Raw genomic sequence first — 22,443 nt, 5'->3', positions numbered from 1 at the left:
TGTGGCTGCAGGGCGTTGTGCCTGATTTGTGGGTATTTGCACGTGAATTCCACTTGGCAAGCTGCTTCATTGGCCATGTCGGCAAACCCCCTGTCCATTTACAAGCCTTGCTTTATTGTTATCAGATCAAGTTGTTTTATCAGATCAAGTCAATAGTTCACTCAGTCAAACGAGACTTGGAAGCCTTGGTGACCCAGTTCAACCAGCAAGTTCATAAGGCTCACAGCTGCCAAGCATGCTTTAGACGACAAACCAATCGGCCGCATAATGTCAGGCATCAGAGTGTTGGAACATCTAACCCCTACCCTATCTTTCGATGTATAGAATATGCCCGCTAGATGTATTGAATAGGAAGTCGAATTATGAGTAACCTAATATAAAAAGAGACTGTATTGACTAGTTTTCATTCAAAGTAAATAGTATCTTTTTTTTTTATTCTAATGAATAATTTTCTTCTTTTATTGGAAGCGGATTACGCCAGGACAAGCTAGCAAGAATCAACTTTTGACATCCACAACCCCACCGGTATCTACAAACATCAACACCTTCTTAGGCGCAACACTTGAAATATTATGATGCATGCATTTGAACAGTCTTTTCTACATTCGATTGTAATTACAGTGCCTCTATTAGATTTATAGTAATGCTGCTAATGCAGTTTTCTAACTGGTCGTGTGCTCAACCAGCTCCACTTATGTCGACAAAATAGTACTGCTGTCTGCTACCTACTTTCTTTTCTCCTCGACGCTCCCATTTTCCCACCTATGCACGAAGCCGTCGGCATTGCCATGGATGTGCATTTGAAGCCGCTCAACATTGCGTTTCTGGCCACGCCGTGAAACTATTTTACGCCCAGTCTTTTGGTCACTCGAAGACCTGCGCCTCTTCGGCTGCTACTTTGGCTATACCCACACGAGCCAGCTTCAAGGTCATACATCCAACCCCTGTTGAGGACAGCTCGGCCGCCACGGGCTCTGATGCTCTACGGGAAAGGCAGGCGCTCACCCTGCAGAAATGTCGCGTCTCCCCGTTCACAAAAGAGGTCTGCATGATAAATATACTCTGCGACGACAATCTCTACGAATGGTACAGGTAAGCTAAGCCCGACACGCGCAGAAACACGTTGGGCATCACAGCTAAAAGGGACCACGGGACGCAGAGAACGGCCGCCATTACGTATAGGGAAGCGGAAAATTCCCGGTGCGCCGTACGTTTTGTTTCAGCCGGTGGAACAGCATCCGACGTGGCCATGGGCTGGGTATATGGACTATGGCCTGATCGACTCAGCACGACGTGAAGGAAACCGGCGCAAACAACGTCCGGGACAACGTCCGGGACAACGCGATAATGACTTCTTCAAAAGACTAAAATGGATCACGCCGAAGGACTAGTCAGAGGATCCATACGTGCTATTAATACTACTTTCCATCGCGCAACGCCAATATCACCACAAGTACACACGCCACAACACTACGTACCAAGTATGTACCTCTACTACAGTGCTTACTAAATATTCTTCTAATAGCAGCTAGGTATGCCTCTTAATTACCAACCCGAAATCCCTTCGGGATACAATTCTCTTTGATGCGGATATTCCGACGGCGCTTCTCGACGAACTAGACGACCCGCGTATAGTCCCGCAGCCACGGACGCGGCTGGCATCCACCGCACGAGAATGAGTATCGAGCCACGCAAAGACTTTCTAGCGCGCCCCGTGGCCGCGCTGTTGATTGGGGGAGACGGCAACGCCGCCGACGGAGAAGGGCGGGGGGGGGCAAAGGACGAAAGGCTGGACAGCACATTTTTAAACAAGACTTGAGTGCTAGCTGCTCCATCAAGCTGACGATTCGGCGATAGATTTGGCACTTGCCTGGTCTCTGATGGGTACAATGGGGGCCAGCACTACCCAGTCTAGGACCTCGATTTCACGCAAGACTTGTGGGCGAACTGCCCAGCAGTACTCTGCCAGCACCATCCCATGATTGACAGCGTCGTACGGACAATTGGTTCTGGATGTGATGTTGGTTTTGGTTTATGGACCCCAGGTTACCTGGCCGTGTCCCTGCCTATTTTTGCGGTTTTCTACAGCGCGCAAAAACAAAAAATAAGGCCAAAAGGTCCAAGGCCACAGATTCTGGCGCCTCAAATTCGAAGCAGCGCAACTTGTCACAACTACTCATTTATCATGTTACGCTTTCCGACTTGACTCTGGTATTCTCATACGTTCGAAGAGCCTGGCGTTTCTTCTCCTCATCCATCTATCCTAGCAAGCCAACGAAGGAAATATCCTTTGACTATCTACTTCCTTGTATTCGGCTATACGGCTGCCTGTGCCTGCATACAGTCTATACGAGCGGTATTTGACTCCTTCCATGTTCGTTCCGTGGGTTCAGTTTCACGAGTGGGACTGTTGTCGCCCTCAACCTGATGTTTCTCACCCTGCAGACTGCAGAGCAGCTTCCCAATACCCACTTTTCCCTCTCGTCATTGTCGTCTTTCGACCGCTGCTGCCTCGAGGTGACGGACAGCAAAGATGCGAAAATGGTCAGGTCTGCTGCCACAGGCGCGCAGCATTGATACACAGCATCCTCAAGGGAGCCGAAATCGCAGCAAAAGTTTTCTCGCAGAACGCCTTTGTTGGTAGCAGACAAACACATCATCAGCAATGCTCTTGCCTAGAAAATATCAGTTTTCAATGTTTGGCTGACAAATACTCGGCGCGCGGTCCTCACAGGCTTATTATTAGCTAAGTTGGGGACCATCATGATATAACATTAGCACGGCCTAACTACATGGCACATGCACTCGTTATCGGAGCTGGCTCTCCAATCCTGCTTTCCGGGGGGTGGTACGAGCGACGACGGAGTGGAGTTGCAGTAAAGCTGCAGCAGATGGACATTTGACGTTCCCATTTAGGAAGGCCAGTGGGAGGAGAACACTGGCGATTGACGACTGGCAAATCATTTTTGCCGAGTAACCCGCTAATAAACGTCGGCTTGTTTGCCCATGTCTCTCAAACTTTGTACCCGAGGAAGCAGCCCCCCGGAATGTTGTTGCCGGTGGGCATGCATTTCAATCAACTCGAAACTCATTGGTAGTGTCTCCTACCACTTCCGAAAAAAGAAAGAAAAAAAGAAAAAACGCTGCCTGCTGATGGACGAGCAGCTGCTGACTTTCGGAGTTTAGGGCAAGCGGGGGGGCGCAAACGCTCGTGTGAGATCCAATTGTGCGAAAACGTGTCGAGACGGTCGGTCTAGCTTTCGGGAACTCGAGTGTGCTGTGTGTCAGGGAAACAACTAGCATCGGCAGAAATGTCGAATCTGACTAACCCCCCCCCCCCTCCCCTTGCCAGAGTAAGACTGGTGCAAAAGGGCCGCGACGCGCCGCGAGAGATTGGCTATCATCAAGACAATCCAGCCCGTGCCCGCGGGGTTAGTTAGCGCTTCCGGCATGCTGGCAGCATTATAATAAGCAGCGAAGCGCCTCTGCCGGCTCGTCGTCCCTTGCCAGATCGTAATCTGGAGACTGTCCGCCAACTTTCACTTCTTCTCGTCTTTTTCGGCGCCAGACAGTTTTCCTCTTCACGATGCGCATCTCGAGCCTTTTCGCGGTCGCTACCGTTGCCCTCGCGGCTCCCGTCCCCGAACCTGTAAGACGAATCCTCCTCACCAACTCCCAACCCTATGCCCGCTTTACCGAGCCTAATTCCACTAACGCAATTTGCAACGCAGCCCGGTATTCCTAGCACTAGCACCGCCGAGAGTGACCTCGACAGCCTCCAGGTTGCCCTTCCCGGCTCCGGGGCCGACTACTCGCGCGCCGAGTTTCCCCACTGGATCAAGGTCGAGGGCAGCTGCACCGCTCGGTATGACAATGCAACCATATGACATGTCCTCTCTCCTTTCTCGTCACAACAGGCTAATGGTCCTTTTCTACTTTTCTCTTGTCGTGCAGGGAATATGTATTGAAACGTGATGGCCAAGACGTCCAGACCGACTCGTTGTGCAAAATCACATCCGGTACTTGGGTCAGCCCATACGACAACACTACCTGGACCAACAGCAGCCTGGTTGACATTGACCATCTCGTGCCCCTCGAGAATGCTTGGATCGTAAGTCGGCAAACTTGGATTTCTTTTTCTGCGCCATCGAAAACGAGACGCAGCTTCGTACCGTGCGAGTACCCCGTCCCATGGCTAACATTTGTCCCCTCCTCCCTCCCTGCAGTCTGGTGCCTCGAGCTGGACAAAGGCGCAGCGTCAAGACTTTGCCAACGATATCAATCGCCCTCAGCTCTATGCTGTCAGCGAAAAGGCCAACCGCTCCAAGGGCGACCGCAGTCCTGACGCATGGAAGCCGCCTCTCACGAGCTTTTACTGCACATACGCCAAGTCCTGGGTCGCCGTCAAGAGCTACTACAAGCTGACTATTACCACGGCCGAAAAGGTTGCGCTGAGTGACATGCTCGGCACCTGCTAATGCTTTCCCACGTGGCATGGGGATTACGCAAAAGGGAAAAAAGAGCAAAACGCACTCTTCTTTTGTACACGGGTCTCTCAACAGTTGCCAACGAGTTAATGAACACGACATATCAAACAATTGTGAATTTGTACAACCGAAAATCGCGCCACGCCCGGTTGCTTCTTCAAACACGCAGTCGTGCAAATGTAAGCGACTCCGGCCTTACCCAGTTTCATATTGTAAGCTCGTATATGTTTTTGGTCTTGCACGTACGCCTATATACCAGCCTTGGCACCGCAAACGCTGTGCGTCGTTTTGTGTTTGAAAGTGATTCAGATGGAACGATTTGTGCTACTTGTTGTCGTTGCTCAGTCACATTTCTTTTTTGTATATATTTCCAGAAGGCCCAAAGGAAAGATCAAACTACGGCATCCAGACCGGACAAAGCTTCACTGTCTTTACGGGAATCTCTTTGTTTTGTCCCCAAATCAGACGATATCTTTTCGCGAACATGTTGGCCTACCTGTTGTGTCTTGCCGCCGCCTGTCATGCTTGGCCCTCGTACGGCGGCCTCCGAGATCCTAGCAATTGCAACCCGCTGGCCAAGGATTCACGTACGCTTCATCATTTCCAATTCTTTTTACGTTCATTTTACGGGTGCTAACGAGTTGGCACTTGTTTTCAGGCTGCTCTCCCGATCCGGCTTTTGCGGGAAAGACGTCGTTCAACTTTGACGGCGCCAGCTACAACCAAGACTTTGAAAAGTTTTGGATCGTCGACGACCAGACAAAGCAGGACCGCGATAATCGCTTCAAATTTGCCGGTGACGGTAACGGTTTGGAGGTCCGCATGACGGAGCCGAACCAGGCACCGACTCTGACCAGCCACCAATACCTCTTGTTTGGCAAGGTCACAGTCAAAGCCAAGGCTGCCAGGGGCGCTGGCCTCGTCACCACAATCGTTTTAAAGTCTGACTCTGGCGATGAGATTGACTGGGTTAGCTGTCCTTTTTTCCTTTTCTTTAGGCTCCGTTATCACTTCGTTTCCTCGCCCGCTAACATGGGAAGCAGGAGATGCTCGGCGCGTTCCAGAACCAGGCCCAGTCCAACTACTACTACAACAGCCAGCCGCTCTTCAACACCTACAACACCACCTACGCCATCTCCTCGTCCTCGTACGACGACTTTCACACCTACACCGTCGAGTGGACCGACAAGTTTCTCAAATTCTCCATTGACGGCGCCGAGCGCCGCACCTGGCAGCCCGGCGAGATTCCCGCCGAAAAGTGGCCGCAGACGCCGATGCGCCTCCAGCTCGGCCTCTGGGCCACCTCGCCCTCGGACGACCCCGGCGAGATTGCCTGGGCCGGCGGTGTGCCCATCTGGTCATCCCAGGCCTCTGTCGCCGCTGCCGCTGCTTATTTCCACTCGGTCCAGGTCGAAGACTACGCCGGCTGGTGCGACGAGTTTGAGCAAGGGCCGCCGATCGAGTACAGCTACGACGGGGAGATGAAGAAGGGATGGGCCGACGTGCGCGTCGCCGGGTGCCGCAAGAGGCGCGAGCCGGGTGTCACGGCGTCGCCGCCTGCCCCGTCAGGTACGTCGTCTGCCTCTTCCAGTGCGTCTGCGACAATGACGGACAATGCTGAGCCCACAGACAAAGGCGACGGCAGCGACAATCCCGACGATAACGAGGGTTTGGGCGCAATGGTCGCGCCACCTGCTTTCCTGGCATTGATGGCTGGTATTGGTTGCATGCTGTGCTTTTGGTAAAAAGGCTGTGCGCCGCCTTTTTTGCTACGAGTTGATTTGGAGAGCGAACATGAGAATAGATAGGTTTTGTATCCAAACTTTAATAATGAAATCGGTTTTAGCTACTGAAACAGCTTTACTGTCGGCGACAGGACTACGCTCAATACGTGGATAATTTGGCCATCAAAAAGGACTGATGATGGCCGAAGCAGCAGTACCATTATCTCACAGATTATCACCACTCACAAAGAAGCAAAGGGTCAAAAATCATCATCATTAAGAATGCCATTCATACAAAATGAAACAAAAAAAGCTATTCCTAGGATTAAGACAGAAACCCTCCGAATTCAATTCAAATTTTCCCAAAAATAAAGTTATTCCCTTTTCTCCTACTGATTACCTATATTCCACCGCTCAAAGGAAAAAAAAAATGCCTCGCCATTCAATGCGCAATGTAGAATACACTAGAACTTTTGTCAAGTCTAGAACGAAAGAATGGAACCAAACGAGAAAAACCACCGCCAGACCCCATCACAAAGGGGGGAGGGAACCGGGTATCAAGAATTGATGTGAAGAAATAACACAAGATGGATGAGAAAGAAAAAAAAGACATGCATATAGAACATGGCGCAACAAGCATCACTATTCTGGTCGTAGAGTTGCATTAGCCTCTTCGTCGTCTTCGACAGTGCTCGCGCCAGTGTCATCATCATCCTCGGGGTCGCTGATGTCCCCACGGGCCGCGCGCCGCGCCAGGTCACGCTCCTTGTATACCTCTCGCTTGCGCGTCTCTGCCTGGTTCATACAGTCGACATAGGTGCGAAACTTGACAATCTCGCGCAGCAGGTACGAGCTCTTGCGCTCCCAGTTGGTCATGGCCTTGGCCGCATTTTGGCCGCGCGGCGTAAAAGCGAGCAACATGGGGCTGCGGAGCTGATTATGCGCTTGCAAGTCGCCCTCAATGCTCTTAACGTACGCTGCCAAGGCTTCCCGCTGTTCGCTCTCGCAGAGGTTGCTGGGCCGTACGCTCTGCGTCGGCGGCGCCCACGGGGCAATGTGGACGCGGTCACCAGGGAGCTTGCCGCGGCCGCTGTTGTGCGTGAAGCTGCTACCGCCGCCGCCGTGCTCAAAGCTCATCGACTTTATACTGGCACTCTGCGTGCTTCCTTTGCGCCCATGAACCGCACCACCGGCAGTCTGTGTCGTGGGAGGAGTGCTCTTTTCGTTGATCGCAGCAACCAGGGCGTTGTTCACAATAGCCTCGCTCCAGCCGTACTCGACGTTGCTGATACCACCGACCAGAGGGTGCGTGCTAAGTCTTGCGCTCCAGTAGTTGGCCGTGTTGACAAACTCGCGAATGATTTCAGGTGTGCCGACTTGAAATAGATGAACAGCACCGGTAGGCAGGCTGAGAGCCCAGACGTAGGGGCGCGTGCGCGAGTATCCGGGAGACGGTAGTGCCGAGGCCAAAGTGAGTCGAAGATTAAACGTGCCGACATTAACGGCATTGTCCTGCCAATTGCCACCGCCGACTGGTGCCGTCGCTGTGCGGAGACGAGCCTTGTGTCTGGACGACTTGCTAAGATTAAAGGAGAACAAGCTGAGCTGTCCTTTCTGTACGACAGCAAACACCTCGGACCAGTTGCGATCCTTGGCTCGCTTGCCTACACCATCGAGATGGTGCTTGTGCACCAGCATACCTTCCTTGATCCAAGGTGGGCCAGCTAGTTCAAGCGACTCGTCTTCGAGCAGCTGCGTAGAATTATAATCGCTACTAATGATGGACGGGGTTGCTTCGCTGCCGTTGAAATCCTCGTCGCGGATAATAGACTGGCTCAGCGCATTAGCAAACCCAATCGACTGCTGATAACCACCTCTAGGCATCGACGACGCAAAGGAATCCTGCGACATGGATGCTTGTGTGCGTCCAAGAGAGTAGCGACTCCAGGTTGCTGATGACAGGGCAGGGCTCCACAAGGAGTTATCGTCGTCGAAGCTGGTCCTGCTGGATGCCATGCCATTTCTTCCCAATCCAGGGCGAGAACGGCTCTTTGAAGCCCATCTCGAGGCGCTTGTGCGGCTGCCTTCTGTGATGCGTCCACGCGACGACATTTGGCCTTCGGAGGGCGCCTTGCTTAGAACACTGGGTGTGCGTTTAAGCATGCCCATGACGGACAGATTGCTTTGCGACTGAGCCGGCCCGACGCTGCGGTCCTCGGCTCCAAACAAAGGGAGTCTTTCGTCACGGATAGAGATGTAAATACTCTTCAGGACTTGCTCAACTTGCTCTTCCCAAGCGCGCAACGAGCCGGTGAATGCAGTCCTAACTAGAGGTCCGCTATCTTCGCCGCTGTCGCCAAATTGCGTATCTGTTCTCGGGCAAGGGCGGAACGAATGGCGAAAGGTCGAACGGTCTTGCTCGACCGCTTGCGATTCGGCAGCCAGTATAGTGCTTCTGTCAGGTAGAATGCTAGGGCGTTGGAAGGCGTCGGGGTTCGATTCGTGAAGAGCTTGTCGGATTGTGGAAAGGGTATTCTTGACAAATTGGCTGCGGGTCATCTTTGACTCAATGTCAGCCACGTGAAGATCTGTGTTGAGAAGCATGATTGAATAGCAGATTGTATGAACGACATCGGTGGCTTTGAAGCCGTGATTCGGGTTGCAATCGCACCATCTCTTGGAAAAGGCAACCAAGATTCGATCAACTTGTTGGGTTTCGGCGCGTAGAATCAGGCGACCGCACACGCTGCGCAAGGCGGACAGAATACTCTGGTCGGTAAAGCTGTATAGCTCAATGTACGCTTGCAGTGTGCGCTTTCGCACCGGACCTTCCTCGCCCATCCACGCAGCCGCCTTGTCCTTTGGGATGAAAACCTCCAGTCCGTCGTAAATCTTCTTGGCCTTGAGCTTGTCGTCCTCGGTCGGCTCGCCCACCACAAACAGCGGCTCGTCAAAGGCCTTGCTTTGCATGGCTTTGATTGCGCTCGCTCCCTTGGAGGAGTCACTTTCGTCCATGTCTTCCACGCGCACGCTCGGTGTTACGCTGGTGGCAGATTTATAATCTGTTTCAGTCGACATTGTGCCCGCGCTCGCAGAGCGGTGGCCATCGTTGGGAATCCTCAAGTTTGATCGGCTGCGGCTGGTACCCGGGCTCGACTGGTCCATGACGCGGGGCGCCGTTTTACTGGCCCGGATTGTATCATCGTTGCTCGTGTCCTTTTGCGAAACGTCCGTTGATTCAGAGTGGGCAGAGGCGGAGAGGTCCGACTTGGAACGTCCGTCCCCGTATTTACCCGTGTGTTCGTCATCGCTATTATTATCCAAATCGAGAAATGTCTGACTTGCGGTCGTCTTTAATTTATTGGTTGTTGAAGAGGCTGCACTCCTGCATGGAGAATCGCGAATATTTTCATCGTCGTTGTTTACGCTGCGAATTTTGGCGTTCGGGCTCGGCTCGTAATCGGGCGAGAACTCGCGTTGAAATTCTTGTCTAGGTTCTTCATCGTTGCCGCTTTCCGTGACAGTATTGGTAATGTCGGCCAGCGCAGTCGCCTTGGAGGCAGTAGCAGTCTTGCCTGATCCAGCGCTGTTCCGAAGATAGGGGTCCAATGCTTGGCGCAGGCTGCTGACGGGGCTTGGGTCGTCGGTTCCCAGGCTCGTCTCGTTGGTCAAGCTTGCCAATGGCACATTGGGCACGGGCGGGACGTAGGACGGCAGAGGCGGTGCCTCGTTCACAACCGACTTCTTACGTCGGCGGAAAAATGACGAGGTCTTTTTCTGCAGAGGCGGTACAGGCGGGAGCTGCTGCGAGTGTGATGAAGAGGTATCTCGGGACGGCGGTGTCGAGGCCGATTTCGATTGGTCTTTCGTCTGTTTACCGATCGGAGGTCGTTCGTTTCGCGAGTCCGAGGATGGAGTGTGTGGCGAGTTGGGCTGTTGAAGAGGCTCGGTTGATGATGCCAGCATATTTCTGGAGCCTCCACCGCCAAAAACCCGGCGAAAGAAGCCAGGTTTCTCTCTTGGTGGCTGCTGAGACAGATCTGAGTGCTGGTGGCGCGAGCATGCTGCATGCGAAGACTTGGCCCGATGTTGGTCTTCCTTTGCCTTACGATAGCCGACGCTGGGCGCCGGGGCCGACTCAAATTCCCCGGCGTTAGGCATAGGGGGTGGTGGCTGCTGGTTGATGGCGTGCCTATTCTTGCCGGAAGCGCTCCTGAGAGAGAGAGAACGAGAGGAGCTGCGTCTGCGCTCAAGGGCAGTAGGCGTGACGGGCGACCGCAGCGGCAGCGCGAGGTCGGAGGCGGAGCCACGAAGAGAAGCAGCGGGGATGCGACGGGGGCCGGACGGGACCGTGGGTGTGGGCGCTGCGGCGTAATCGTGATTGAGGTAGTCGAGGTCGTAGTCAATGGCCAAGGATGAGGGCATGGGCGGGTACAATTTGGCTGGAGAGCCAGAGGTTGTCGTCCTGGCACCAGCTGCTGCTGCCGCAGCTGCTGCACCGGCAGCAGGCTTGCGGGTACTGGAGCCGCCGACGCTCTTGCTGCGTCTGAGACGATTTGAGTCGCGACGGGACGACGTCAGAGCCGAAGATGAGGCTGTCTGGGTGAGGAAGTGGTGATAGCTGTCCTGCTGATGCTTAGGGGGGCGGTGGGCGCGCGATGGACGGTCGCGGCAGACGGCGTTGCTTAGGCGGGCGCCACGACTCGGCGGTGTGGTGGGTGGGCGGTGCTCGCCGTGTTGCTGACGGTCGGATGTACTCGAGAGGGCAGCATGAAGATTTTTGTTGGCAATGCCGAGCTCTTCACGCTGAGATGGCGAGGACGAAGCCGAGTTGGAAGTGCGGTCGTTGGTGGTGGCAGCGACAGCAGGGGCATTAGTAGCAGCGCTGGTGTAATATTCGTGCGAGCCGGGCGAGCCGGGCGAGCTGGACAGCTTGGAGACGGTATCGACCGTGTCAATGTCGGAGCTGTACGAATGAGCGTGGCCGCGATAATGGTGAAAATTGCTCTCGTGGACGCGGGAGGCTGCAGCAGCAGAGGCGTTGGTATGTGCCGTCGAGGGCAGCCAGGGCGGCGCCCCATCAAACTGGTGGTAGCGGTGCTGGGGTCCGGGGCTGTGATTGCTGGACGAGGGGTCCCATTGGCTGCGGTGGTTAAGCTGGTGCTGATTTTGCTGTTCGAGAGAGAATTGGTCCAACGACATTAGCATGTTGGCGACAAGAGAGTCGCGGGTAACATCGCGCGGCGATAGAGACAAGTTGTGAGAATCGCGCTGTTGCGGCGTCTGAGGCATCCCGGCCGACGAACCACGGCTGTCACCGTGACGCTGTTGGTGGTCTGATGCCATGGCTCACCTCACCTTTTCTTTTTTTTCCCTTTTTTCCCCTTTCTGCTAGCCTGTCGCTGCAGTACCACCGATATTAGTTTCTTTTTTTCCTTTGCTTTCTCCTTGCTGGCTGCAGATGGCTAGGGTCTTGCGGTAGGGGTCAAAGGGGACAATGTGGAGGAGGGTGGAGAGAGCATGTGCGAGTCCCTGGTGACTCTAGTGAGGAACCATTGCGCGGGCTCCAGTCCTAAAGCAGTTGTACCAATCTCCAATTGTCGTTTTGGACAAGATGAGGATGAAAAATATGTTTGAAATAATTCCGTGGTTTCAATCGTCTTTTGCTCTCAGTTTAATTGTCGGCGGGTTCCGTTCAGAGTCGCGGCGCGCGTTGTTCCAGTGGCGTCGCGTGTAGACAAGACGATTATTAGGTAGGTAGGTACCTAATCCGTAGGAAAAGCAGAGACAAAAATAATGGCACAAAAAAATGAGCCCTTTCTCTCCGTCCAAGTCCGCTCTTGCCGCGCCAAAAAAAAAAAAAACGGTTGTTCTGTCCCTGTACGTCGCTCGAGTGTGGGACAAGAGTACAGATGGACGGGAAGAAAAGAAAAGAGTTGCAAGTCTTTCGCGCGCGCGTGTGTGATGAAAGAGGAGGAAAAAAGTAAATAATCATCATGGTACTTTTTTTTACCTCACCTCCCTTCTTCGCCTCGCAGCTAAAACAAATGAGTTATGAGGAATGGGGCGCACAGGACAGCTCAAGGCGCGCAGGGCAAGCCCACCACCACATTGCGAAACACAAATCATCTCTTCCTCTTGGTAGTCTTCTTTTAAAGTTAGTCTAAAATTCCTCTGTACCTTTTTTTTTTCTCATAATGATAACAAGCTCTGTGGGGGACTTGAACTAAGAACAACCCGTGCCACATCATTTCTGGTACCTGCAGACGTGCCTCAGACCTGTAACACGCCGGCTCATGGGCTGACGGAAACGCTGATTCTATTATTGAGTAGAGCTAGTCAAGCGCCAAAGGACCTGCGTACGAGCTGGGAACTACTGGTCATACATGGATGCGAGTCAACTTGGGCTGGTTGGGCACCACAAAAGGAGAGAGAAGGAGAGATGGACGCGTGGCGATCAGGTTTCATCGCGCGCTCCAGCTAAAACGCATGCTGCGCTGTCGTGCCGTCTGTGAGGTGCTTGCGAGTTTATGCGATGCACTGCCGTGCCGCCGCACAGATGCTCCTCTGTATCCGTATTTAGCATATGATTACCATTAAATCATTCTGGCTTGGCTGCGACACGGCTTCGCTTCATGAACACGTTATGGCTTTTAGAAAATCAAAATAAAACAAAAATGCCTGCCCCCGTCGTTGCATTATCGGATTGTCACTTACCGCTCCATCGCCGTAATTAAACTACTTTGGCCCGAGCCGGGGGTTCCTTGCTCCCATCACCCGGGTCCGGGCTCACCTCGTCACGAATCATGATACAAGATACACCTTGACACAAAAATAGCCAATGCTGTATTGCTGGTACTCTACAGGTCCCAAATGTATATCGAACAACCAATCCCGCTCTCTCGCTCCCTTGTCGATTCTACCGGAGTACCGTGTAGGACAGAAGCACGGCCATTATTCATCATGAACTGCTTGGACAACTGGCGTTCTGCATTTCAGAGACGACCGCGTCTGTGATATGCGGTAACCTTTAAGATTACTTCGCCCCGCGCACGGCGCTTCCTGAGCCCCTTGCATGCCGCACGCCTTGAGTTTATATCGGCGACGCCACCGTCTGATGTTGATTGTCCACAACTACATCCCTCGGGCCATTCTTTTTTTTTTAGTGTTCCCTGCTCAGCAAAGGGTATTTAGTAGCCATCATGCACGTTAACCATAGATAGGCGATCCCACCACGGCAGCGTCCACTGCCAATCTGGTCGCAATCTGATACCCGAGTCCGATCATCGCCAATTTCACCGCTACTTGGCCAGCACGTCCCTTTTTTTTTTTGCGTAATGATTCAACAATTTTGATCTTTATTGTCATGTGCCGCACGAGTCCTTTTATCATAGAGCAGCGTTCATTATAATTTTCATCAAGGATCAGGCCTGTTGTATCCGGTGACCGCTACAGGCCAGAGTCCAGCCCGCCCGTGCCAAGTGCCAAACTTTTCCCAATTTCTTCCCTTTTCCCGTACGGCGTTCATCTCAATATATTTGCAAGCAGGACTCGCCATGACCTCGAGCCCACTTCATCGAGCTTTCAGCGTCCGTGCCACGTCTGTTTGACGCCCGCACGAGAGTGCTGAGCTACAAGTTGCATGGCATCAAATTGAATGCCGTCATTCTCCATTCTTCGGAGATTTAAGAGGCCCATTCAGACGTATCTCCTGAAGATGATCAGCCCCAAATGTCTGTTGGTCGGCCGTGGTGCGTTTGTTTTGTACCTAGGTAGGTATCCGTATGCCCGTCAGTTACGCGTCAGTTACCCCTTTCCCTGCCAAAGATTAACCCCTGTCTACTGAAAATACATTTCTTAGCAAGATCCGACAATTCATGTTAATGCCTGCCGCGAGCAGGTGGAACCTTTTGAGTTTAATCTATTGGCTTCTAGTGATATGCAATCTCGATAATATTATGCTACGTATGTGCGAGGATTCTGTACTTGTTGTAATGAATCGCTCATTCATCAACCGCTGGCATGTTGTCAAAGCAACAACACGCCCGTTAAATCGTGGCGGTGCGTGCCATGATGGCCTCAGCGCCCATGACAGACGTCGTATCTTGCGGACAGCGCCCGTTTCTGTAGCTCCAAAGTCGGCAAACGTCCTTGACCTTGTATTCTTGCACCAGCTTGTTCTTGTTAAGAGCGCCATGAACTTCCACTGGTGTGCTAATATCACCGGTTCCGAATCCCATTGTGCCCATGTATGTAATGTCAAAAGCCTCTCGTGTGTTCTCCATGCCGGCGCCTTCCTTGCCGATTTTGATCGTCTCTTCCATGAATTCATTCTTTTCAGCCGCGCCGATAAGCTCTCCTGTATGGGGGTCCCTCTCCAGCGGAAACATGCCATCGAGATAATGCTGGTTGAACTGGTGGCCACCACGTCTAGTGGATCGGCTGAAAAGACGTCCCATGAATCTGGGCAGCTGTGGCGAACCCATTTTGTTTGTTGCAAAATGCAAAACCCCCCACATGGCAACAAAATCCGTCGTGTGCGCAAAATGCTCAATGTATCCGATGGCACGGTCCTGCGCCGCGTTCCAGCTCCGGGATGATGCTGACATGCTGGAGGACTGGGTCACCAGAGACGGGGGCTTGCCCTCGCCTGTATCTATCAAGGTGTCGACGTGCATGTTTGAGAAGCTCGTTTCCGTTACCAACGTCGCAAGGGCCTCCCGTGGCTTCTCAATCGTCAAAGATTGAGATTCGACATGGCGATGGGGGTTGTTGAAGTGGTTCGCAGCGTTGCCAAAGGTGTAAACTTCCAACTTGGACAAGAGATTTTGGGGCATTTCTTGGAGAAGCCAGTCTAGCACTAACCCTCCCTCAATTCCACCCTGAGAATGCAAGATAAAGATGACCTTGGTTTTCGACGGGTTATAGAGCACATCCCGCACAACTTTGTAGCACACGCGAACATCGTTAGTGGCGTAGGAAAAATTGCGCTGGACCAGGCACTCTAGGACATCGAAAATGATTCCCGACGTGCGGTTATGAACGCCGAGGATCGGTCGGCCAAAGGTGATGGCAAGTCGGTTCAGGTTATTCTTCATCCAATGTTCCCTAGATGGCATGACCTGTCAGCAAATGGCCAGTTTTGCGGAAGCCGAGCATATACACACCCTGCAGCAACACCATTCAAGAAGATCCACTGCTCATGTTCATGCTGTGGCAGCGCCTTTGCATATTTTTCGTCTGAGTGAAAGGTCATACTTTTTCCGTTCAAGAGAAGACAAAGCAGCCAGTTGAGGAACAGGCAGCCGCCGACAAACACGGCGCCGAGCCACACGGGAAACAGCACAGCGACTAGTAGGCCAAAGAAGAAGAAGAGCTGGAGGAGAATGAGTATCGTGTGAACAGCAAGACACTGCAAATTTGCCCAACTGGGGTAGAGCTCATCCAACTCCCCCGAGTCGGCCGGCGTGAGCGGCAGGACCACCCACGGCAGCGCCCAGCAGTACACAAAAAAGTAGTAAACATCTTTGAGGAACAGACGCCAGGGAAAATCCGTGTAGCTATAGTTGATTACGCCCGTACCGCCGACCTGCGACCGGTAAAAGTCGGTCGCGGCGTTCATGGCGTGCAGTCGTGTCGATTAGTCGCAATATGAAATCACGACAGAAGTAAAGGGGGTGGTGCAGGGAGAAGAGCCATCTCAATAATGACGGAGGTGAGAGGGGGGAAAGGCAGATTCCAAGCCGTGCCTTGGCGTCGCGCCCGATCACGCTTGCGACAATGAGGGAAGCTTCGGGCCGCAGCGTAGCCTCGACTGCCTGGAACATGACGAACCAAGGAGCGCACGGCCGCTCCGTAGTGGTCAGCGATCACTACCCAAGTGTCGCGCTGTCACCAGTCGCGCATCCATCAATGGGTAACCGTAAATGATTCGGTCGATCTCGTCTGCTAACGAGCAGCGGCTGATCAGCGCGCAAGGCTGAGTCTAGCAAGTCTGGTCAGCTGGGATCTTGGGGTGCAGCGCCGGGAACTAGCGAGTGCATCTGACCAACAAAGCAGCTTCTCACGCGCCACATTCTGGTGTTGGTGAGCAGACTTGGACAGGTGCGAGTACATAATCTGGGGTTGGGTGGGTGGAAATAATTTTTGTGGTGGTGTTGGTGGGCGCGTCAGGCACACACACAACAGGACAGCAAACGGAGCAATAAGCCGATATAATACGGCGCCACATATAAAAATTCCCGCTCTTCTCTTTCCCATGTTCCCGTACCCTGCATTCGATCTTCTGACCCTCCTTTCCATCTTTGCAGCTGCAACACGATCGACCCCTCACACCACGGCGGTCTATCAAAGGTCTGGACCATTCTAAACGGAGTTGCTGCGTGGTGCGTGGCAAAAGCGCCACAATTATTTCATCTGATTAAGGTGCGGTGGGACCTGCAACCGCAAGTTCAGATCTCACGATCTTTATTTTTAAACGCCCGAAACCACCCCACAGCCACTACGCATGTATGATGCTCAGAGTTGCAATGGCTCCTTGATCATTTCAACAACACTTGGGGAAAGACTTGCTTCAAACTTTTATTAGGCATACTTGCTACTCCTGCACTTTTGCCTGCCCATGTATCTCTTATGTGTAACATCACAACATAGTAGTTGCCGTGACGTGAATCTTGTTTGTTGATTCGTAAAATAAATCTTTATCTATGCCACGGCTGTGAAACTTGGGTCTGCATACTTTGTATGAGCAACGAGATTTCATGAGATGTATATGATGATTCAAAAAATTCAATTTATTTCTTGTGATGAAAGTCCTGAACTGCGAACTGTATGGTAAAAGAAAACGCCAGCTACCCAATCTATGCAATATCTAGTCTGATTGAGCCCGCACAATATGCTCGTAATACCCACTACACTACTCCCGCGGCTGTTGTGATGTTCACAGAAGGCAGGAGCATGTCCCATGGTCGTAGAAATAAGAGGTGGTATCATATCCGAGGAGCCCGTCCAAGGATTATCCTCTGAAAGACAAAAGAAAGAAAAGATGTGAGTTAACTTGTAAATTTAGTCCTCAGACTTATGCATGGAGCCAGTAACGTAGTTGGCTTCGAGAGCGTCAATGGTGGCAACGTCCTCGGGGGCGAGCTTGAAGTCAAACGACTCAAAGTTGCTCTTGATGCGGTGGGCAGTCAGAGACTTGGGCAGGACAACGTTGCCGCGGGCAGCGTTCCAGTTGAGGAGGATCTGAGCAGGAGTCTTGCCATACTTCTCAGCAATCTTGCCGATGGTGGGATCCTCGAGCTTGTTGCCGCGGGCGAGGGGAGAGTAGGCCTCAATCTTGATGCCGTGCTTGTCGCACAGATCGACCAGGGCCTGACGCTGGCAGAAGGGGTGAACCTCGACCTGGTTGACGGCCGGGACGACGGTGGCGTTCTCGATGAGGTTCTCGATGTGGGCGGCACCAAAGTTGGAAACGCCGATCGACTTGACCTTGCCGAGACGCTGGGCGGTCTCGAGAGCACGCCATGACTCAAGGCGCTTTCCCTCGTCGTCGGCAGGGGAGTGGATCAAGTACAGGTCCAAGTAATCGAGACCAAACTTGTCGAGCGAGGCGCAGAGGGCGTTGAATGTGGCCTCGTAGCCGTGGTCGGCGTCCCAGAGCTTGGAGCAGATAAAGATCTCCTCGCGAGGGGTACCGGTCTTGTCAAGCCAGCGGCGGATGGCACGGCCGCAAGCTTCCTCATTGGCGTAGCGGGCGGCCGAGTCAATATGGCGATAGCCGGCGTCAAGGGCGGCGGTTACGGCGTCCTCAGTTTCTTGGCCGTTGGGGGCCTTGTATACGCCGAGGGCGACGGTGGGGATGGAGTTGCCGTCGTTGAGCTGGATGGAGTGGACCGAGGAGACGGAGCTGGAATGGGAGCGGTTGCCCTCGATCTTCTTGACGATCATAGGGCGCTCAGGGGAGACCTCGGGGGTGATAGCGACAGGAGCCATTGTGAAGGATTTGTAGTGTGTAGAATTGAAGTTTAGACAAGAGATGGAAGAAGACTTGAAAGATTTTTTGAGTCTTTAGAGGATGGATGGAGAAGAAGAAGATGAAAGTTGATAGCCCAGCCAGTGGTTGATAAGGGTGAGGAATCGATCAAGGGGGGTTAGCAGAGGAGGGCATTCGTCTTATATAGATGGAACGGAGGCATCCCAAACAGGCGGGTTGCAGAGAATTATCTTTTGTCAACAATGTACACAGATGCCAGCCTCAGTATCGATACCGAGTACATGTTATCGGTCCCGCCATTTACACGGGCGTCATTACGGAGCATCAACTATGGAGCCTGATACCGCAGCAGCAGTACGGTTGGCCTATCGAAATCAGACAAGTTGGAGCATGAATAGCGTACAGAATTTTCGTTTTAATTTCGTTTTATTTTTATTTTTTAATCGGGGCAGGGAGCAAGATGTGGGACTGGCAGAACTTTTTGGTGTAGTAGGCCCTTTTGGCGATAACGCAACTGCGGCATTTGATCTCGAGGCTCCAGTGTTTTTTTTTCACTTCTAGGGGTGTTTTTCAAGCAGTATGTACAGGGACGGTACATTGGCTGAAAAAATATACATGGATGTGCAGTGTGACGAGGGTGGTGAGCGTTTCCCCCCCATGACGTCGTCGGTGGAGCGGCCGAGCAGGTACCATGTGGCGGCGCGGCGTTGTGAGTGGCGGCGAGGGTTCCGGCACGATCCCAACGAGATCCATATCTGGTCCACCATATGGGTCAGGGGGGGGGGAAAGGAGGGTTGGCGCTCATGGCGCTGAACGGGCATGGGTGCCGAGGGCAGAATTTTTAACTGTGGCCTTTATTATTAGCTGCCTCGCGAGTGCGTCGGGCCACCATAATGGACGGCGGTGCAGGCAGCAGGCAAGCAGGCACATGCAAGAGGCTGTGGCCAGAGACCGATGGAGACGGTCGGCTCAGAGTTTTAAACCGAGTGGACCTGAGGCGAGGTACATCGGTACTGCGTGTTCGGCTACTCCTGAGTAGGTACCATGGTACCTACAACGACAACAGGTCTGTTTGCCTGGTTCCTATTACTTTTGATACGTCGCAAATTCGCACAGCTACTGTGGTTATTCGCGCAATGCTCCCTTTCTCGCTAAGATACTTTTGCAGCCTCCTACCTCGCGAATCATGGACCAGACGACTCGTTTCAGGAGTGCCGTCTCCCGTTGCTGCTGCTGCTGCTGGATCAGCATAATCCTTTACTGCGACTGTAACTCTGATTTCAGCGGCCTCCCCGCCATTCTGTACCTAGGTAGGTACCTAGGTACCTAGGCACCGACGGCCGTAGGTACTGGTACAGCGCCACGTACCTTGCAAGCCACCTGCAAGTTCCCCTGTAATTTATCTGGTTGCTGACTCGACTTGTTCGAATAATTTTTAGCTACCGTTTTCAGCCACCGTTCAAACCCTGCGCCCAACAGCCTGCCTGCGTGCCCGTTCAGTCAAAGGCGAACCCTTGATGATGGCCAACAACTTGCAAACGCCGAACTACCTATCTACACTCTGCTTCTCTTCTCACCATTGCTGCATCCCATCACCAGCCATTACCTTGATCGCCTAATCCGACACCATTTTTTTTTTAGGCTCCGGTCCGCACCCATCTCGTACAGCCATCTTCCTACGTTGGCTTCTACGTTCCGCAGCTGCATCAATCACGCTCATGACGCATTAGTATCCACGTAGCCAATTTCCCTCGCAGGCTCGACACGCACGCAACACGGCAGTGCGCCATCTGTTTGGACCCCGTCCGTTCCATCAAGACGCCGCCCGTGGCTGACTAGGGCGTATCCGTACTGGCAGGACCAAGCAAATCACGGCGCGCAACGCCAGTCTGCCTCGACGGAGCCCATCTATTTATCACCGCATGCGCAGCACGCAGCCTTCTCCTGTACATCAGCGACACCAGCGCCACTGCAACCTCGCGCAATAACACATCAGCCTCTCGCTTCCCACAAGTTGGTGTCAAAACGCCAAGACACCAAGATCCACCATCTCTGCTGCCGCCTCAGCAGCTGTCCCACGAGACTTTTGCTTTTTGGCTCTGGTAAACCCTTCCCGCAGGGCTGCCGCTGCCCTCTGGTTCCCACGCTATGACACCTGAATGGGGCCTAAACTGGAGCCTCACGACACGACAGATGGAGACCGTCCATCTACTTATGGATGCCGTGACGTCGACTCATTCACTGCAGATGCGCCTCTAACCTACCACCTACAAAGCCAAAAGATCCCTCCACAGCTACGGCGAAAACGCTGCATCTCAAGACCATACGGGGCAAAGAATGCACCGCATTTTCGCTAGCCTCTCCGCTTCCTCCCATGACACCCGCTGCCCAATACCGATTATCCCCGCCACTGTTGCTCTTCGCGAACCGCCGCTGCCACGGTGTACGCGGATCCCGCACGACGGACCGATGTCAACTCGGACGGGAATGTAAAGTCAAACTATGGCCACCGGCTACGGTCGTGCAAGATCGTCGCGATTCGATAACGCGCCCGTGATGCGTCTTACGCCCGGGCAAATCGGACTCTTGCCAATTGTTACCGCAGCACCAGCACGCAGACGCCTCACCTAAACCTAGAAAGGGTCGTCACACCTCGCAAAAGCTTTGATGCATCTACTTATGCCAATAGAATCGAGTACCGGGAGCCACACAAGTAGCCTCAAACATCTCTCCGCCAATCACGCCCCTGTTGTACCCTTCAGGGCATCCTGGCGCAACTGACAACGGGTGCATCACAAAATGCCATGTTCATCCCATTGATGTGCACGTTCATCCGCATTTGATAATGATCGCTGACTTTTGCCATTCTGGCGCCATTTCCTGGTTCCGTCTTTTCCTCGTTGAACCCTCCATCACTCAGAACACTGACTCTGCCGCTCTTTTAATCTACCAACTGTTTGCTCTTATCAATACGTCTGACCAGGATGCTATCAAGGGCATCCACATAGCCTCACCAACGGAGCCACGTCTGATACCAGCTACGTCAGAATGGAGCCAGTAGAGATGATGCATTTATTGAGCTACATCTAGACTCTAGTGCGTTGCAAGTGTAACATCTTGTGGAGCTACAGCAACTAGCTCGGCCTCTTTCCTTTTTCCCTCGTGTTATCCAGTTCGGGTATTTCACATCGGCCAGGTGTCTTTTCAAGTTTCGACGGTCGGCTGAAGGAAGACCTCAAGAGTATGTAAACTGGATGGAGCAATGTGCACTGCGCAGCACTTGCTAGGCCCCAAGTACTGTAGATGTTTACGGATTACACTTTACTCTTTCTATGTTCATGCTTGAAAAAGCCTAGAGCCAGAATGACCCCGATTGCCTTCAGAAAGATCAGAGAGATCAGAAAGAGAAGTCATGTTGACGTCGAGATTTTACACACTCCTCTCTCGGGGATTTGGTAACTCGTCCACTTGCTGTGGCAGCGACGTTTCGAGCAGCGATAGATTCAATGTCGTCGTCTGAACTGGCCAGCTACTATCGTGACTTTTGGCGATAAAATTGGGCCTGCACGATCCTGGAGACAGATGGCTGCAACGGTATCGGCAAAAACCCCATTCTCCTTGACCCAGAAATACACGACGACCTCTGGATGGCTCACGTTTCCTGAGTTACGAGCGGACAAGGTCAACGGCTCGTTACCGGTGACATAATGTGAGATTATCGTGACCAGCACCAGCGAGCTTCCCACGCCACAAGGCACTGGCAGTTCGTCCACCAGGTGGTTCCTTGTACTTAGTAACTGGGTCCCCCGTAAGTATACCGGTAATATGATGGGCCTTAGTTTCGTGGAGATGACACCTTGCTGGGCATTGAGATGCAACACACTCGCATGTTTCTTTTCACTCGCGCGACTTGCTTCTTGCTCCGAAAATGGGGCGATTTAACGAGCTCGTCGAAACTGATACAGACGCCAAAGCCTCGGTTGCCAAGCGAAGACGGCGAGTAATTCACGCCACCAACTGTTCGAGCAGCCTACACCCATGTAACCATGTTTGGATATCGAGGCAAGATTGCCAGCCTCACAGAGCCCAGCACAACTCGAAATGAGTCCGAGCCCCCAGGTTCTCGCTGCAGCCGTGCCTCACTGGGCTTCGACTTGCATCTTCAGAGATATCAAGCCGTCTCTCTGCCCATTCATTCCGCGTCGAGGCGGCACACCTTTCATGCCGGCAGATGCGA

The 22,443-nt window shown here is 52.8% G+C and overlaps 5 protein-coding genes across 5 annotated transcripts; 2 read left to right on the top strand and 3 right to left on the bottom strand.

Annotated features, from left to right (window-relative positions):
- Positions 1-3,586: 3,586 nt before the first annotated feature.
- On the top strand, positions 3,587-4,478 carry BBA_07118 (bacterial-type extracellular deoxyribonuclease; the record flags this gene model as incomplete). Its single annotated transcript, XM_008602215.1, has 4 exons — positions 3,587-3,649; positions 3,732-3,865; positions 3,955-4,111; positions 4,227-4,478. The coding sequence occupies 4 exons, from the start codon at positions 3,587-3,589 to the stop codon at positions 4,476-4,478; spliced, it is 606 nt and encodes a 201-aa protein (XP_008600437.1).
- Positions 4,479-4,971: 493 nt separating this feature from the next.
- Positions 4,972-6,232, top strand: BBA_07117 (glycosyl hydrolase family 16; the record flags this gene model as incomplete). The annotated part of the gene is made up of 3 exons (XM_008602214.1): positions 4,972-5,074; positions 5,146-5,456; positions 5,531-6,232. The coding sequence occupies 3 exons, from the start codon at positions 4,972-4,974 to the stop codon at positions 6,230-6,232; spliced, it is 1,116 nt and encodes a 371-aa protein (XP_008600436.1).
- A 621-nt stretch (positions 6,233-6,853) lies between these two features.
- On the bottom strand, positions 6,854-11,557 carry BBA_07116 (Sec7 domain-containing protein; the record flags this gene model as incomplete). Its single annotated transcript, XM_008602213.1, has 1 exon — positions 6,854-11,557. The coding sequence occupies one exon, from the start codon at positions 11,555-11,557 to the stop codon at positions 6,854-6,856; it is 4,704 nt and encodes a 1,567-aa protein (XP_008600435.1).
- Positions 11,558-14,259: 2,702 nt separating this feature from the next.
- On the bottom strand, positions 14,260-15,833 carry BBA_07115 (uncharacterized protein; the record flags this gene model as incomplete). The annotated part of the gene is made up of 2 exons (XM_008602212.1): positions 14,260-15,319; positions 15,379-15,833. 2 exons carry the CDS (start codon positions 15,831-15,833, stop codon positions 14,260-14,262), a joined length of 1,515 nt encoding a protein of 504 aa, XP_008600434.1.
- Positions 15,834-17,275: 1,442 nt separating this feature from the next.
- BBA_07114 (aldo/keto reductase) lies at positions 17,276-18,205 on the bottom strand (the record flags this gene model as incomplete). Its single annotated transcript, XM_008602211.1, has 1 exon — positions 17,276-18,205. One exon carries the CDS (start codon positions 18,203-18,205, stop codon positions 17,276-17,278), a length of 930 nt encoding a protein of 309 aa, XP_008600433.1.
- Between the last annotated feature and the right edge of the window lie 4,238 nt (positions 18,206-22,443).

This window comes from Beauveria bassiana (genome assembly GCF_000280675.1).
Source record: "Beauveria bassiana ARSEF 2860 unplaced genomic scaffold BBA_S00023, whole genome shotgun sequence".
Lineage (NCBI taxonomy): Eukaryota > Fungi > Ascomycota > Sordariomycetes > Hypocreales > Cordycipitaceae > Beauveria > Beauveria bassiana.
The sequence above is the reverse complement of the archived record's forward strand: the minus strand, read 5'-3'. Positions and strand labels throughout refer to the sequence as shown.